The sequence below is a fragment of the Somniosus microcephalus genome, chromosome 1 (assembly GCF_052327205.1).
Source record: "Somniosus microcephalus isolate GS21.2 chromosome 1, FLI_Smic_1.0, whole genome shotgun sequence".
Lineage (NCBI taxonomy): Eukaryota > Metazoa > Chordata > Chondrichthyes > Squaliformes > Somniosidae > Somniosus > Somniosus microcephalus.
The window spans coordinates 3812571-3831666 of NC_140987.1; the positions used below are offsets into that span (position 1 = coordinate 3812571).

At 56.5% G+C, this 19096-nt stretch overlaps 1 protein-coding gene across 1 annotated transcript in view; it reads left to right on the forward strand.

Annotated features, from left to right (window-relative positions):
- The window catches only part of LOC147123896 (sperm flagella and cilia-associated protein 2-like), a 536137-nt gene that overhangs the window by 134138 nt on the left and 382903 nt on the right, over positions 1-19096 (forward strand). The window contains exon 9 of the mRNA XM_086002564.1: positions 1972-2159. Within this exon, the coding sequence (XP_085858690.1) occupies positions 1972-2159 (188 nt within the window). The remainder of the gene's footprint in view (positions 1-1971; positions 2160-19096) is intronic.

Genomic DNA, 19096 nt, shown 5'->3' on the forward strand with positions numbered 1-19096 from the left:
AATGAGAGGTGATCTCATTGAAACATACAAAATTCTTCCAGGGCTTGACAGGGTAGATGCAGGGAGGATGTTTCCCCTGGCTGGGGAGTCCAGAACCAGGGGTCACAGTCTCAGAATAAGGGGTCGGCCATTTCGGACTGAGATGAGGTGAATCTTTGGAATTCTCTACCCCAGAGGGCTGTGGAGGCTCAGTCGTTGAGTATATTCAAGACAGAGATCGATAGATTTTTGGATATTAAGGGAATCAAGGGATATGGGGATAGTGCAGGAAAGTGGAGATGAGGTCGATGATCAGCCATGATCTTATTGAATGGCGGAGCAGGCTCGAGGGGCCGAATGGCCGACTCCTGCTCCTATTTCTTATGTTCCAGATCTTAACAACCGTCTGTGTGAAGAAATTTCTCCTCATATCCCCTCTGGTTCTTGTGCCAATTGTTATAAATCTGTGACCTCTGGTGACTGACACACTTGCCAGAGGAATCGGTCTCTCCCCACTTGCTCCATCGAAACCCCTCGTGATTTTCAATACCTCCATTAGGCCTCCCCATAACTTTCTCTGCTCGAAGGAGAATAACCTCAGCTTCTCCAATCTCTCCACGTAACTGAAGTCCCTCACCCCTCTAGAAAGTCTCCTGGGCCTTGACACCCTTCCTAAAGTGCGGTGCCCAGAATTGGAGACAATACTCCAGCTGAGGCCCAACCAGTGATTTGTAAAGGTTCAGCATAACTTTCTAGTTTTTGTATTTAATGCCCCTATTTACAAAGCCAAGTATCCCATACACTTTCTGAACTGCCTTATCAACTTGCCCTGCCACCTGTTTCTCTCTGTCTCGCTCTTATTCTCTCCCCCTGTCCCCGTCTCCCTCCCCCTGTCCCCGTCTCTCCCCCTGTCCCCGCCTCTCTCCCTCCTGTCCCCGTCTCCCTCCCCCGTCCCCGTCTCCCTCCCCCTGTCCCCGTCTCTCTCCCCCTGTCCCCGTCTCCCTCCCCCTGTCCACGTCTCTCTCCCCCTGTCCCCGTCTCTCTCCCCCTGTCCCCGTCTCCCTCCCCCTGTCCCCGTCTCCCTCCCCCTGTCCCCGTCTCTCTCCCCCTGTCCCCGTCTCTCTCCCCCTGTCCCCGTCTCCCTCCCCCTGTCCCCGTCTCCCTCCCCCTGTCCCCGTCTCTCTCCCCCTGTCCCCGTCTCCCTCCCCCTGTCCCCGTCTCTCTCCCCCTGTCCCCGTCTCCCTCCCCCTGTCCCCGTCTCCCTCCCCCTGTCCCCGTCTCCCTCCCCCTGTCCCCGTCTCCCTCCCCCTGTCCCCGTCTCTCTCCCCCTGTCCCCGTCTCCCTCCCCCTGTCCCCGTCTCTCTCCCCCTGTCCCCGTCTCCCTCCCCCTGTCCCCGTCTCCCTCCCCCTGTCCCCGTCTCCCTCCCCCTGTCCCCGTCTCACTCCCCCTGTCCCCGTCTCCCTCCCCCTGTCCCCGTCTCCCTCCCCCTGTCCCCGTCTCCCTCCCCCTGTCCCCGTCTCCCTCCCCCTGTCCCCGTCTCCCTCCCCCTGTCCCCTTCTCTCTCCCCCTGTCCCCGTCTCCCTCCCCCTGTCCCCGTCTCCCTCCCCCTGTCCCCGTCTCCCTCCCCCTGTCCCCGTCTCACTCCCCCTGTCCCCGTCTCCCTCCCCCTGTCCCCGTCTCCCTCCCCCTGTCCCCGTCTCCCTCCCCCTGTCCCCTTCTCTCTCCCCCTGTCCCCGTCTCCCTCCCTCTGTCCCCGTCTCCCTCCCCCCCGTCTCCCTCCCTCTGTCCCCGTCGTCTCCCGTCTGTTATTGTGTCACCGCACTGAGGTACTGAACTACAGGCCTCCCAGTGATGGGTGTCACAATCTGCAGGCACCCTGAGACCCCCAGTGACAGGTGTCACAATCTGCGGGCACCTGTGGGTGTAAGCTGTGTAAGTGTTTGCTCCAAGTAAGGGCTGATGTGTGCTTTTCTTTCCTTCTTGCCTCATAGGTCCTGGCGAGACAAGAGAAGCTGGAGCACGCGGAACAGACCCAGCGAGAACGGGAAGTCCACGAGCGGATAATGGCCGAGCGGGCGGAGGAGCGATTCCGCAAGCATTATAATGTGTGCCAGGAGGTGGTGAGACACATCGTCGATCTGGCGACCAAGGTCGGAGAATACCGCGAGCTCACACTCAAGTACGTGGGATCCCAGAGCAGCTCGAAAATCCACAGCCCTGAAATCCTGGCACCTAGGCTGGAATTGTGCCTGGGGGGAACACTGCCACTCACCCCAGTAAACTATCCAATTGGGGGTTGGGGAGGGTGCGCTCTCACCCCCGCCTTCTCACCATCCCCCTCTCCCTCCCACTCCTCCACCCCCCGTCTCCCTCCCCCCCATCTCCCTCCCTCCGTCCAGGCCAAGCTCCAAGCCCAGACCCCCGTTGGAATATCGGCCACCGATCCTACCCTTGCGAACTGAGTGGCTGGGGGTGTGGGAATCGGAGGTTCCGAGTCCCTGCCCCCGGCCTTCACCCCTCATGTCACTGAGTAGACGGGGATTTTCCCCCTTACAATGCCAACGGGAACTCCCTCACACGGTCAAATTTGCAGCTCCATGCAGCAGAGGTCCAGCTTGGATTTATAATTCAAGCTTTCATATTCTGAAAGGGATTGATGGACCCAATCGTTCCACTCCCAGGAGACACAGGTTAAACACTAGGAAGTCAGCAGTGGGAAAGGGAATCGTTGTGCAATAAGGTATCAGTGAAGCTCACTGAAGCAGACAGTATCAATGGGTTCAGTAGACCATCAGCTGGGTTCCTGCAGTGCAATAGAATTGGGGATATGGGGAGAATGTGAATCAATGGAATTGGGGAGATGGGGAGAATGTGGGTCAATGGAATTGGGGATATGGGGAGAATGTGGGTCAATGGAATTGGGGATATGGGGAGAATGTGGGTCAATGGAATTGAGGATATGGGGAGAATGTGGGTCAATGGAATTGGGGATATGGGGAGAATGTGAGTCAATGGAATTGGGGATATGGGGAGAATGTGAGTCAATGGAATTGGGGAGATGGGGAGAATGTGGGTAGGTGGAATTGGGGATATGGGGAGAAGGTGGGTTGGTGGAGTTGGGGGATATGGGGAGAAGGTGGGTGGGTAGGCGGGGTTGGGGATATGGGGAGAATGTGGGTAGGTGGGATTGGGGTCCTAACTGTAACGACAGCTGATGCCGGTTCCAGTGCCACTGGCCATATCGGTCTTACCGGTAGCACTGCCAGTAAACTCACTCACCAGGGACCTCGCCATCATGGAGATCGTGACGTCAGTGAGTGTGCAACACTCACTGGACACCCGATCTCCCAACTTCCTTACAGCCAATGGACTTACCGGCTGGAGTTAACAACGACAGATTGAGATGGCGTGCAGCAGCAGAAAGCCGGCTCCAGCGACGCTATTTAAAGGAATCTTCACCAATCATTCGCACCTGACAGGTCTGTGAAGTTTGAGTGGCTGTGTGTTAGTTCCTGCTACTGCAACAGTTTTCTTTAGTAATGTCAAGGTTCTTTGGTATTGGGAGTGTTCTGGCAAGTACAAAACTGCATAATTATTTCTGGAAAGATTCAAACGACAACACTTGTTAAGATTAATGGGGGCTGTACTGGCAATTGACCTTGCCTTCCAGGAGGGAGCAGAGGCAGTGAGAAAGACAGGAACATGTGTGCAGAGGGAGGAGGAGGGCCATCAGGGCCCTCAACAGGAGGCCTTACCCTATGATGGTCTTCCAACAGCACTTCTATCTCCAATAATCGAGGAGCAGTGTATTAGAAGGCTCCGCTTCACCAAGGAGGTGGTCACAGAACTCTGCCACCTCCTGCAACCAGACCTCCAGCCTCAGATCAGGGCGATCACGGCTCTCCCAGTGGCAGTCAAGGTCACCGTAGCCCTCAATTTCTTCGCCAGCGGATCCTTCCAGTCTCCAGTAGGAGACTTAGCTAACATTCCGCAGTTCGCCGTCCATCGCTGCATCCGGGAGGTCACTGAGGCTCTCTACAGCAGGAGAAGGGACTACATTGGCTTCCCCATCACCAGAGAGAAGCAGGATGAATGTGCATTTGGCTTTGCCAGGATAGCGGGATTCCCCATGGTGCAGGGCGCCATTGACTGCACCCACGTGGCTTTGCGGGCACCGCATAACAATCCTGAGATCTGCTGTAACCGCAAAGGCTACCACTCACTTAATGTGCAGTTGGTGTGCGACCACAGACAGCGAATCCTCAATGTCAATGCCCGCTATCCTGGCAGCAGCCACGATGCCTTCGTCCTGCGCCAGACCGGTGTGCCAGCACTCTTCCAGCCACCACATCAAGCTCACGGCTGGCTGCTCGGAGACAAGGACTATCTGCTCTCCACCCGGCTCATGACTCCCCTCCGCAACCCCAACACTCCTGCACAGCACTCATATAATTATAGCCATGCTGTCACCAGGAACGTCATCGAGCAGACCATCGGCCTACTGAAGCAACGGTTCCGATGCATTGTCCACTCGGGAGAAGCCCTCCAGTACTCGGCTGAACGGGTGTCCCATTTTGTCGTGGTCTGCTGCATGCTCCACAACTTGGCTATCATGAGGGTCCAGCCCTTGCCACCAGGGATTGTGGGATCACCTCAGGGGGAGAACAAGGAAGACGAGGAGGAACAGGAGCGAGGAAGGAGGCAGCCACTTAATTGGACTTCTGGAAGGGCTCATCAGACTCCGCAGCGAATTAATGAAACCCCAGATCCCCGTTGCTCACCACATCCCCATCATACCATCCCTGTCACAGGCCATTTCACAGCGCAAAGATGAAATGAGAGACGCCACAAAAGAATCCAAACAGAATTAATAAATTTACCTATACACATATAACAACAATGCTATTAACTAACCACCCTTGTACAATCCCTTGGTGCCTGTCGTTACTGTGCCTTTTCCTACTCTAGTGCTCCTACGACGTGCTCCCCCAGTGGCTGCAGCAGGGCTGGTGGAAGGCTGCTGAGTGTCCGTGTGGGAGACTTCAGATGGCCTTGCAGCATGGCCTCGACCAGCTCTGGACCTAGAAGGCCCGGCTGCAGACTGCACCACCTCGGCATGGGCGGCAGTAGTCTGGGCTGACTGGATGACAGGCAGGGACAAGGGCAATGGCAGAGTGGCAGTGGTGGGAGAGGACACAGCAGGTTCCTGCTCCACTGCTACTCCCTCGGGCCAGCACCTCAGCATCCCTAGCAATCTGTTGCAGCACAGATTGCTGGCCTGCTGCGACATCGTGAAAGCCCCGGTCGACGGTGCTAGACCTAGCCACGATTGAAGCAGTCAGAGCTTGGGTGGCATCACGCTGAGACTGCATGAGAACAGTCAGAGCTTGGGTGGCATCACGCTGAGACTGCACGAGAACAGCCAGAGCTTGGGTGGCATCACGCTGAGACTGCATGAGAACAGTCAGAGCTTGGGTGGCATCACGCTGAGACTGCACGAGAACAGTCTGAGCTTGGGTGGCATCACGCTGAGACTGCATGAGAACAGTCAGAGCTTGGGTGGCATCACGCTGAGACTGCACGAGAACAGCCAGAGCTTGGGTGGCATCACGCTGAGACTGCACGAGAACAGTCTGAGCTTGGGTGGCATCACGCTGTGACTGCATGAGAACAGTCAGAGCTTGGGTGGCATCACGCTGAGACTGCACGAGAACAGCCAGAGCTTGGGTGGCATCACGCTGTGACTGCATGAGAACAGTCAGAGCTTGGGTGGCATCACGCTGAGACTGCATGAGAACAGCCAGAGCTTGGGTGGCATCACGCTGAGACTGCATGAGAACAGTCAGAGCTTGGGTGGCATCACGCTGAGACTGCATGAGAACAGTCAGAGCTTGGGTGGCATCACGCTGAGACTGCATGAGAACAGTCAGAGCTTGGGTGGCATCACGCTGAGACTGCATGAGAACAGCCAGAGCTTGGGTGGCATCACGCTGAGACTGCATGAGAACAGTCAGAGCTTGGGTGGCATCACGCTGAGACTGCATGAGAACAGTCAGAGCTTGGGTGGCATCACGCTGAGACTGCACGAGAACAGTCTGAGCTTGGGTGGCATCACGCTGAGACTGCATGAGAACAGTCAGAGCTTGGGTGGCATCACGCTGAGACTGCATGAGAACAGCCAGAGCTTGGGTGGCATCACGCTGAGACTGCATGAGAACAGTCAGAGCTTGGGTGGCATCACGCTGAGACTGCATGAGAACAGTCTGAGCTTGGGTGGCATCACGCTGAGACTGCACGAGAACAGTCTGAGCTTGGGTGGCATCACGCTGAGACTGCACGAGAACAGTCAGAGCTTGGGTGGCATCACGCTGAGACTGCATGAGAACAGTCAGAGCTTGGGTGGCATCACGCTGAGACTGCATGAGAACAGTCAGAGCTTGGGTGGCATCACGCTGAGACTGCATGAGAACAGCCAGAGCTTGGGTGGCATCACGCTGAGACTGCACGAGAACAGTCAGAGCTTGGGTGGCATCACGCTGAGACTGCACGAGAGCAGTCAGAGCTTGGGTGGCATCACGCTGAGACTGCATGAGAACAGCCAGAGCTTGGGTGGCATCACGCTGAGACTGCATGAGAACAGTCAGAGCTTGGGTGGCATCACGCTGAGACTGCACGAGAACAGTCAGAGCTTGGGTGGCATCACGCTGAGACTGCACGAGAACAGTCAGAGCTTGGGTGGCATCACGCTGAGACTGCACGAGAACAGTCAGAGCTTGGGTGGCATCACGCTGAGACTGCATGAGAACAGTCAGAGCTTGGGTGGCATCACGCTGAGACTGCATGAGAACAGTCAGAGCTTGGGTGGCATCACGCTGAGACTGCACGAGAACAGTCTGAGCTTGGGTGGCATCACGCTGAGACTGCATGAGAACAGTCAGAGCTTGGGTGGCATCACGCTGAGACTGCACGAGAACAGTCAGAGCTTGGGTGGCATCACGCTGAGACTGCATGAGAACAGTCAGAGCTTGGGTGGCATCACGCTGAGACTGCATGAGAACAGTCAGAGCTTGGGTGGCATCACGCTGAGACTGCATGAGAACAGTCAGAGCTTGGGTGGCATCACGCTGAGACTGCACGAGAACAGTCTGAGCTTGGGTGGCATCACGCTGAGACTGCACGAGAACAGTCAGAGCTTGGGTGGCATCACGCTGAGACTGCACGAGAACAGTCAGAGCTTGGGTGGCATCACGCTGAGACTGCATGAGAACAGTCAGAGCTTGGGTGGCATCACGCTGAGACTGCACGAGAACAGTCAGAGCTTGGGTGGCATCACGCTGAGACTGCACGAGAACAGTCTGAGCTTGGGTGGCATCACGCTGAGACTGCATGAGAACAGTCAGAGCTTGGGTGGCATCACGCTGAGACTGCATGAGAACAGCCAGAGCTTGGGTGGCATCACGCTGAGACTGCATGAGAACAGCCAGAGCTTGGGTGGCATCACGCTGAGACTGCATGAGAACAGCCAGAGCTTGGGTGGCATCACGCTGAGACTGCATGAGAACAGTCAGAGCTTGGGTGGCATCACGCTGAGACTGCATGAGAACAGTCAGAGCTTGGGTGGCATCACGCTGAGACTGCACGAGAACAGTCAGAGCTTGGGTGGCATCACGCTGAGACTGCATGAGAACAGTCAGAGCTTGGGTGGCATCACGCTGAGACTGCACGAGAACAGTCTGAGCTTGGGTGGCATCACGCTGAGACTGCATGAGAGCAGTCAGAGCTTGGGTGGCATCACGCTGAGACTGCATGAGAACAGTCAGAGCTTGGGTGGCATCACGCTGAGACTGCACGAGAACAGCCAGAGCTTGGGTGGCATCACGCTGAGACTGCATGAGAACAGTCAGAGCTTGGGTGGCATCACGCTGAGACTGCATGAGAACAGCCAGAGCTTGGGTGGCATCACGCTGAGACTGCACGAGAACAGTCAGAGCTTGGGTGGCATCACGCTGAGACTGCATGAGAACAGTCAGAGCTTGGGTGGCATCACGCTGAGACTGCACGAGAACAGTCAGAGCTTGGGTGGCATCACGCTGAGACTGCATGAGAACAGTCAGAGCTTGGGTGGCATCACGCTGAGACTGCACGAGAGCAGTCAGAGCTTGGGTGGCATCACGCTGAGACTGCATGAGAACAGTCAGAGCTTGGGTGGCATCACGCTGAGACTGCATGAGAACAGTCAGAGCTTGGGTGGCATCACGCTGAGACTGCATGAGAACAGCCAGAGCTTGGGTGGCATCACGCTGAGACTGCATGAGAACAGTCAGAGCTTGGGTGGCATCACGCTGAGACTGCATGAGAACAGTCAGAGCTTGGGTGGCATCACGCTGAGACTGCATGAGAACAGTCAGAGCTTGGGTGGCATCACGCTGAGACTGCATGAGAACAGTCAGAGCTTGGGTGGCATCACGCTGAGACTGCATGAGAACAGTCAGAGCTTGGGTGGCATCACGCTGAGACTGCACGAGAACAGTCTGAGCTTGGGTGGCATCACGCTGAGACTGCACGAGAACAGTCAGAGCTTGGGTGGCATCACGCTGAGACTGCACGAGAACAGTCTGAGCTTGGGTGGCATCACGCTGAGACTGCACGAGAACAGTCAGAGCTTGGGTGGCATCACGCTGAGACTGCACGAGAACAGCCAGAGCTTGGGTGGCATCACGCTGAGACTGCACGAGAACAGTCAGAGCTTGGGTGGCATCACGCTGAGACTGCACGAGAACAGTCAGAGCTTGGGTGGCATCACGCTGAGACTGCACGAGAACAGTCTGAGCTTGGGTGGCATCACGCTGAGACTGCATGAGAGCAGTCAGAGCTTGGGTGGCATCACGCTGAGACTGCATGAGAACAGCCAGAGCTTGGGTGGCATCACGCTGAGACTGCATGAGAGCAGTCAGAGCTTGGGTGGCATCACGCTGAGACTGCACGAGAACAGTCAGAGCTTGGGTGGCATCACGCTGAGACTGCACGAGAACAGTCAGAGCTTGGGTGGCATCACGCTGAGACTGCACGAGAACAGCCAGAGCTTGGGTGGCATCACGCTGAGACTGCATGAGAGCAGTCAGAGCTTGGGTGGCATCACGCTGAGACTGCACGAGAACAGTCAGAGCTTGGGTGGCATCACGCTGAGACTGCATGAGAACAGTCTGAGCTTGGGTGGCATCACGCTGAGACTGCATGAGAACAGTCAGAGCTTGGGTGGCATCACGCTGAGACTGCATGAGAACAGTCAGAGCTTGGGTGGCATCACGCTGAGACTGCATGAGAACAGTCAGAGCTTGGGTGGCATCACGCTGAGACTGCACGAGAACAGTCAGAGCTTGGGTGGCATCACGCTGAGACTGCATGAGAACAGCCAGAGCTTGGGTGGCATCACGCTGAGACTGCACGAGAACAGCCAGAGCTTGGGTGGCATCACGCTGAGACTGCACGAGAACAGTCTGAGCTTGGGTGGCATCACGCTGAGACTGCACGAGAACAGTCAGAGCTTGGGTGGCATCACACTGAGACTGCACGAGAACAGCCAGAGCTTGGGTGGCATCACGCTGAGACTGCATGAGAACAGTCAGAGCTTGGGTGGCATCACGCTGAGACTGCATGAGAACAGTCAGAGCTTGGGTGGCATCACGCTGAGACTGCATGAGAACAGTCAGAGCTTGGGTGGCATCACGCTGAGACTGCATGAGAACAGCCAGAGCTTGGGTGGCATCACGCTGAGACTGCACGAGAACAGCCAGAGCTTGGGTGGCATCACGCTGAGACTGCACGAGAACAGCCAGAGCTTGGGTGGCATCACGCTGAGACTGCATGAGAACAGTCAGAGCTTGGGTGGCATCACGCTGAGACTGCATGAGAACAGCCAGAGCTTGGGTGGCATCACGCTGAGACTGCACGAGAACAGCCAGAGCTTGGGTGGCATCACGCTGAGACTGCACGAGAACAGTCAGAGCTTGGGTGGCATCACGCTGAGACTGCACGAGAACAGTCAGAGCTTGGGTGGCATCACGCTGAGACTGCACGAGAACAGTCAGAGCTTGGGTGGCATCACGCTGAGACTGCACGAGAACAGTCAGAGCTTGGGTGGCATCACGCTGAGACTGCATGAGAACAGTCAGAGCTTGGGTGGCATCACGCTGAGACTGCATGAGAACAGTCAGAGCTTGGGTGGCATCACGCTGAGACTGCATGAGAACAGTCAGAGCTTGGGTGGCATCACGCTGAGACTGCATGAGAACAGTCAGAGCTTGGGTGGCATCACGCTGAGACTGCATGAGAACAGCCAGAGCTTGGGTGGCATCACGCTGAGACTGCACGAGAACAGCCAGAGCTTGGGTGGCATCACGCTGAGACTGCACGAGAACAGTCAGAGCTTGGGTGGCATCACGCTGAGACTGCATGAGAACAGCCAGAGCTTGGGTGGCATCACGCTGAGACTGCATGAGAACAGCCAGAGCTTGGGTGGCATCACGCTGAGACTGCACGAGAACAGCCAGAGCTTGGGTGGCATCACGCTGAGACTGCACGAGAACAGTCAGAGCTTGGGTGGCATCACGCTGAGACTGCACGAGAACAGTCAGAGCTTGGGTGGCATCACGCTGAGACTGCACGAGAACAGTCAGAGCTTGGGTGGCATCACGCTGAGACTGCACGAGAACAGTCAGAGCTTGGGTGGCATCACGCTGAGACTGCACGAGAACAGCCAGAGCTTGGGTGGCATCACGCTGAGACTGCACGAGAACAGTCAGAGCTTGGGTGGCATCACGCTGAGACTGCACGAGAACAGCCAGAGCTTGGGTGGCATCACGCTGAGACTGCACGAGAACAGTCAGAGCTTGGGTGGCATCACGCTGAGACTGCACGAGAACAGCCAGAGCTTGGGTGGCATCACGCTGAGACTGCATGAGAACAGTCAGAGCTTGGGTGGCATCACGCTGAGACTGCATGAGAACAGTCAGAGCTTGGGTGGCATCACGCTGAGACTGCATGAGAACAGTCAGAGCTTGGGTGGCATCACGCTGAGACTGCACGAGAACAGCCAGAGCTTGGGTGGCATCACGCTGAGACTGCATGAGAACAGCCAGAGCTTGGGTGGCATCACGCTGAGACTGCATGAGAACAGTCAGAGCTTGGGTGGCATCACGCTGAGACTGCATGAGAACAGTCAGAGCTTGGGTGGCATCACGCTGAGACTGCATGAGAACAGTCAGAGCTTGGGTGGCATCACGCTGAGACTGCATGAGAACAGTCAGAGCTTGGGTGGCATCACGCTGAGACTGCACGAGAACAGTCAGAGCTTGGGTGGCATCACGCTGAGACTGCACGAGAACAGCCAGAGCTTGGGTGGCATCACGCTGAGACTGCATGAGAACAGTCTGAGCTTGGGTGGCATCACGCTGAGACTGCATGAGAACAGCCAGAGCTTGGGTGGCATCACGCTGAGACTGCATGAGAACAGTCTGAGCTTGGGTGGCATCACGCTGAGACTGCACGAGAACAGCCAGAGCTTGGGTGGCATCACGCTGAGACTGCACGAGAACAGCCAGAGCTTGGGTGGCATCACGCTGAGACTGCATGAGAACAGTCAGAGCTTGGGTGGCATCACGCTGAGACTGCATGAGAACAGTCTGAGCTTGGGTGGCATCACGCTGAGATTGCATGAGAACAGCCAGAGCTTGGGTGGCATCACGCTGAGACTGCATGAGAACAGTCAGAGCTTGGGTGGCATCACGCTGAGACTGCATGAGAACAGTCTGAGCTTGGGTGGCATCACGCTGAGACTGCATGAGAACAGCCAGAGCTTGGGTGGCATCACGCTGAGACTGCATGAGAACAGTCAGAGCTTGGGTGGCATCACGCTGAGACTGCACGAGAACAGTCAGAGCTTGGGTGGCATCACGCTGAGACTGCATGAGAACAGTCAGAGCTTGGGTGGCATCACGCTGAGACTGCATGAGAACAGTCAGAGCTTGGGTGGCATCACGCTGAGACTGCACGAGAACAGCCAGAGCTTGGGTGGCATCACGCTGAAACTGCATGAGAACAGCCAGAGCTTGGGTGGCATCACGCTGAGACTGCATGAGAACAGTCAGAGCTTGGGTGGCATCACGCTGAGACTGCATGAGAACAGCCAGAGCTTGGGTGGCATCACGCTGAGACTGCATGAGAACAGTCAGAGCTTGGGTGGCATCACGCTGAGACTGCATGAGAACAGTCAGAGCTTGGGTGGCATCACGCTGAGACTGCACGAGAACAGCCAGAGCTTGGGTGGCATCACGCTGAGACTGCACGAGAACAGTCAGAGCTTGGGTGGCATCACGCTGAGACTGCACGAGAACAGTCAGAGCTTGGGTGGCATCACGCTGAGACTGCATGAGAACAGTCAGAGCTTGGGTGGCATCACGCTGAGACTGCACGAGAACAGTCAGAGCTTGGGTGGCATCACGCTGAGACTGCATGAGAACAGCCAGAGCTTGGGTGGCATCACGCTGAGACTGCATGAGAACAGCCAGAGCTTGGGTGGCATCACGCTGAGACTGCACGAGAACAGTCAGAGCTTGGGTGGCATCACGCTGAGACTGCATGAGAACAGCCAGAGCTTGGGTGGCATCACGCTGAGACTGCATGAGAACAGCCAGAGCTTGGGTGGCATCACGCTGAGACTGCATGAGAACAGCCAGAGCTTGGGTGGCATCACGCTGAGACTGCATGAGAACAGCCAGAGCTTGGGTGGCATCACGCTGAGACTGCACGAGAACAGTCAGAGCTTGGGTGGCATCACGCTGAGACTGCATGAGAACAGTCAGAGCTTGGGTGGCATCACGCTGAGACTGCATGAGAACAGTCAGAGCTTGGGTGGCATCACGCTGAGACTGCACGAGAACAGTCAGAGCTTGGGTGGCATCACGCTGAGACTGCATGAGAACAGTCAGAGCTTGGGTGGCATCACGCTGAGACTGCATGAGAACAGTCAGAGCTTGGGTGGCATCACGCTGAGACTGCACGAGAACAGTCAGAGCTTGGGTGGCATCACGCTGAGACTGCATGAGAACAGTCAGAGCTTGGGTGGCATCACGCTGAGACTGCACGAGAACAGTCTGAGCTTGGGTGGCATCACGCTGCGACTGCATGAGAACAGTCAGAGCTTGGGTGGCATCACGCTGAGACTGCACGAGAACAGCCAGAGCTTGGGTGGCATCACGCTGAGACTGCATGAGAACAGTCAGAGCTTGGGTGGCATCACGCTGAGACTGCACGAGAACAGCCAGAGCTTGGGTGGCATCACGCTGAGACTGCACGAGAACAGTCAGAGCTTGGGTGGCATCACGCTGAGACTGCATGAGAACAGTCAGAGCTTGGGTGGCATCACGCTGAGACTGCATGAGAACAGCCAGAGCTTGGGTGGCATCACGCTGAGACTGCACGAGAACAGTCAGAGCTTGGGTGGCATCACGCTGAGACTGCATGAGAACAGCCAGAGCTTGGGTGGCATCACGCTGAGACTGCATGAGAACAGTCAGAGCTTGGGTGGCATCACGCTGAGACTGCATGAGAACAGCCAGAGCTTGGGTGGCATCACGCTGAGACTGCACGAGAACAGTCAGAGCTTGGGTGGCATCACGCTGAGACTGCATGAGAACAGTCAGAGCTTGGGTGGCATCACGCTGAGACTGCATGAGAACAGCCAGAGCTTGGGTGGCATCACGCTGAGACTGCATGAGAACAGTCAGAGCTTGGGTGGCATCACGCTGAGACTGCATGAGAACAGCCAGAGCTTGGGTGGCATCACGCTGAGACTGCATGAGAACAGTCAGAGCTTGGGTGGCATCACGCTGAGACTGCACGAGAACAGTCTGAGCTTGGGTGGCATCACGCTGAGACTGCATGAGAACAGCCAGAGCTTGGGTGGCATCACGCTGAGACTGCATGAGAACAGCCAGAGCTTGGGTGGCATCACGCTGAGACTGCACGAGAACAGCCAGAGCTTGGGTGGCATCACGCTGAGACTGCATGAGAACAGTCAGAGCTTGGGTGGCATCACGCTGAGACTGCATGAGAACAGTCAGAGCTTGGGTGGCATCACGCTGAGACTGCACGAGAACAGCCAGAGCTTGGGTGGCATCACGCTGAGACTGCATGAGAACAGTCAGAGCTTGGGTGGCATCACGCTGAGACTGCACGAGAACAGCCAGAGCTTGGGTGGCATCACGCTGAGACTGCATGAGAACAGCCAGAGCTTGGGTGGCATCACGCTGAGACTGCATGAGAACAGTCAGAGCTTGGGTGGCATCACGCTGAGACTGCATGAGAACAGCCAGAGCTTGGGTGGCATCACGCTGAGACTGCACGAGAACAGTCAGAGCTTGGGTGGCATCACGCTGAGACTGCACGAGAACAGTCAGAGCTTGGGTGGCATCACGCTGAGACTGCATGAGAACAGTCAGAGCTTGGGTGGCATCACGCTGAGACTGCATGAGAACAGCCAGAGCTTGGGTGGCATCACGCTGAGACTGCATGAGAACAGTCAGAGCTTGGGTGGCATCACACTGAGACTGCATGAGAACAGTCAGAGCTTGGGTGGCATCACGCTGAGACTGCATGAGAACAGTCAGAGCTTGGGTGGCATCACGCTGAGACTGCACGAGAACAGCCAGAGCTTGGGTGGCATCACGCTGAGACTGCACTGAGAACAGTCAGAGCTTGGGTGGCATCACGCTGAGACTGCATGAGAACAGTCAGAGCTTGGGTGGCATCACGCTGAGACTGCACGAGAACAGTCAGAGCTTGGGTGGCATCACGCTGAGACTGCACGAGAACAGTCAGAGCTTGGGTGGCATCACGCTGAGACTGCACGAGAACAGTCAGAGCTTGGGTGGCATCACGCTGAGACTGCATGAGAACAGTCAGAGCTTGGGTGGCATCACGCTGAGACTGCATGAGAACAGTCAGAGCTTGGGTGGCATCACGCTGAGACTGCATGAGAACAGTCAGAGCTTGGGTGGCATCACGCTGAGACTGCATGAGAACAGTCAGAGCTTGGGTGGCATCACGCTGAGACTGCACGAGAACAGTCAGAGCTTGGGTGGCATCACGCTGAGACTGCACGAGAACAGTCAGAGCTTGGGTGGCATCACGCTGAGACTGCACGAGAACAGCCAGAGCTTGGGTGGCATCACGCTGAGACTGCACGAGAACAGTCAGAGCTTGGGTGGCATCACGCTGAGACTGCACGAGAACAGTCAGAGCTTGGGTGGCATCACGCTGAGACTGCACGAGAACAGTCAGAGCTTGGGTGGCATCACGCTGAGACTGCACGAGAACAGTCAGAGCTTGGGTGGCATCACGCTGAGACTGCACGAGAACAGTCAGAGCTTGGGTGGCATCACGCTGAGACTGCATGAGAACAGTCAGAGCTTGGGTGGCATCACGCTGAGACTGCATGAGAACAGTCAGAGCTTGGGTGGCATCACGCTGAGACTGCATGAGAACAGCCAGAGCTTGGGTGGCATCACGCTGAGACTGCATGAGAACAGTCAGAGCTTGGGTGGCATCACGCTGAGACTGCATGAGAACAGTCAGAGCTTGGGTGGCATCACGCTGAGACTGCATGAGAACAGTCAGAGCTTGGGTGGCATCACGCTGAGACTGCACGAGAACAGCCAGAGCTTGGGTGGCATCACGCTGAGACTGCACGAGAACAGTCTGAGCTTGGGTGGCATCACGCTGAGACTGCATGAGAACAGTCAGAGCTTGGGTGGCATCACGCTGAGACTGCATGAGAACAGTCAGAGCTTGGGTGGCATCACGCTGAGACTGCACGAGAACAGTCAGAGCTTGGGTGGCATCACGCTGAGACTGCACGAGAACAGTCAGAGCTTGGGTGGCATCACGCTGAGACTGCACGAGAACAGTCAGAGCTTGGGTGGCATCACGCTGAGACTGCATGAGAACAGTCAGAGCTTGGGTGGCATCACGCTGAGACTGCATGAGAACAGCCAGAGCTTGGGTGGCATCACGCTGAGACTGCATGAGAACAGTCAGAGCTTGGGTGGCATCACGCTGAGACTGCATGAGAGCAGTCAGAGCTTGGGTGGCATCACGCTGAGACTGCACGAGAACAGTCAGAGCTTGGGTGGCATCACGCTGAGACTGCATGAGAACAGTCAGAGCTTGGGTGGCATCACGCTGAGACTGCATGAGAACAGTCAGAGCTTGGGTGGCATCACGCTGAGACTGCATGAGAACAGCCAGAGCTTGGGTGGCATCACTCTGAGACTGCATGAGAACAGTCAGAGCTTGGGTGGCATCACGCTGAGACTGCATGAGAACAGTCAGAGCTTGGGTGGCATCACGCTGAGACTGCATGAAAACAGCCAGCGCTTGGGTGGCATCACGCTGAGACTGCATGAGAACAGTCAGAGCTTGGGTGGCATCACGCTGAGACTGCACGAGAACAGTCAGAGCTTGGGTGGCATCACGCTGAGACTGCATGAGAACAGCCAGAGCTTGGGTGGCATCACGCTGAGACTGCATGAGAACAGTCTGAGCTTGGGTGGCATCACGCTGAGACTGCACGAGAACAGCCAGAGCTTGGGTGGCATCACACTGAGACTGCACGAGAACAGTCTGAGCTTGGGTGGCATCACGCTGAGACTGCACGAGAACAGCCAGAGCTTGGGTGGCATCACGCTGAGACTGCATGAGAACAGCCAGAGCTTGGGTGGCATCACGCTGAGACTGCATGAGAACAGTCAGAGCTTGGGTGGCATCACGCTGAGACTGCACGAGAACAGCCAGAGCTTGGGTGGCATCACGCTGAGACTGCATGAGAACAGTCAGAGCTTGGGTGGCATCACGCTGAGACTGCATGAGAACAGCCAGAGCTTGGGTGGCATCACGCTGAGACTGCATGAGAACAGCCAGAGCTTGGGTGGCATCACGCTGAGACTGCATGAGAACAGTCAGAGCTTGGGTGGCATCACGCTGAGACTGCACGAGAACAGCCAGAGCTTGGGTGGCATCACGCTGAGACTGCATGAGAACAGTCTGAGCTTGGGTGGCATCACGCTGAGACTGCATGAGAACAGCCAGAGCTTGGGTGGCATCACGCTGAGACTGCATGAGAACAGCCAGAGCTTGGGTGGCATCACGCTGAGACTGCATGAGAGCAGTCAGAGCTTGGGTGGCATCACGCTGAGACTGCACGAGAACAGCCAGAGCTTGGGTGGCATCACGCTGAGACTGCATGAGAACAGCCAGAGCTTGGGTGGCATCACGCTGAGACTGCATGAGAACAGTCAGAGCTTGGGTGGCATCACGCTGAGACTGCATGAGAACAGTCTGAGCTTGGGTGGCATCACGCTGAGACTGCATGAGAACAGCCAGAGCTTGGGTGGCATCACGCTGAGACTGCACGAGAACAGCCAGAGCTTGGGTGGCATCACGCTGAGACTGCACGAGAACAGTCAGAGCTTGGGTGGCATCACGCTGAGACTGCATGAGAACAGTCAGAGCTTGGGTGGCATCACGCTGAGACTGCATGAGAACAGTCAGAGCTTGGGTGGCATCACGCTGAGACTGCATGAGAACAGTCAGAGCTTGGGTGGCATCACGCTGAGACTGCATGAGAACAGCCAGAGCTTGGGTGGCATCACGCTGAGACTGCATGAGAACAGCCAGAGCTTGGGTGGCATCACGCTGAGACTGCACGAGAACAGTCTGAGCTTGGGTGGCATCACGCTGAGACTGCATGAGAACAGCCAGAGCTTGGGTGGCATCACGCTGAGACTGCACGAGAACAGTCTGAGCTTGGGTGGCATCACGCTGAGACTGCACGAGAACAGTCTGAGCTTGGGTGGCATCACGCTGAGACTGCATGAGAACAGTCAGAGCTTGGGTGGCATCACGCTGAGACTGCATGAGAACAGCCAGAGCTTGGGTGGCATCACGCTGAGACTGCACGAGAACAGTCAGAGCTTGGGTGGCATCACGCTGAGACTGCATGAGAACAGTCAGAGCTTGGGTGGCATCACGCTGAGACTGCACGAGAACAGCCAGAGCTTGGGTGGCATCACGCTGAGACTGCACGAGAACAGTCTGAGCTTGGGTGGCATCACGCTGAGACTGCATGAGAACAGCCAGAGCTTGGGTGGCATCACGCTGAGACTGCATGAGAACAGTCAGAGCTTGGGTGGCATCACGCTGAGACTGCATGAGAACAGCCAGAGCTTGGGTGGCATCACGCTGAGACTGCACGAGAACAGCCAGAGCTTGGGTGGCATCACGCTGAGACTGCACGAGAACAGCCAGAGCTTGGGTGGCATCACGCTGAGACTGCATGAGAACAGCCAGAGCTTGGGTGGCATCACGCTGAGACTGCATGAGAACAGTCTGAGCTTGGGTGGCATCACGCTGAGACTGCATGAGAGCAGCCAGAGCTTGGGTGGCATCACGCTGAGACTGCATGAGAACAGCCAGAGCTTGGGTGGCATCACGCTGAGACTGCATGAGAACAGTCAGAGCTTGGGTGGCATCACGCTGAGACTGCATGAGAACAGTCAGAGCTTGGGTGGCATCACGCTGAGACTGCATGAGAACAGTCAGAGCTTGGGTGGCATCACGCTGAGACTGCACGAGAACAGTCAGAGCTTGGGTGGCATCACGCTGAGACTGCACGAGAACAGCCAGAGCTTGGGTGGCATCACGCTGAGACTGCACGAGAACAGCCAGAGCTTGGGTGGCATCACGCTGAGACTGCATGAGAGCAGTCAGAGCTTGGGTGGCATCACGCTGAGACTGCATGAGAACAGTCAGAGCTTGGGTGGCATCACGCTGAGACTGCATGAGAACAGTCAGAGCTTGGGTGGCATCACGCTGAGACTGCATGAGAACAGTCAGAGCTTGGGTGGCATCACGCTGAGACTGCACGAGAACAGTCAGAGCTTGGGTGGCATCACGCTGAGACTGCACGAGAACAGCCAGAGCTTGGGTGGCATCACGCTGAGACTGCATGAGAACAGCCAGAGCTTGGGTGGCATCACGCTGAGACTGCATGAGAACAGT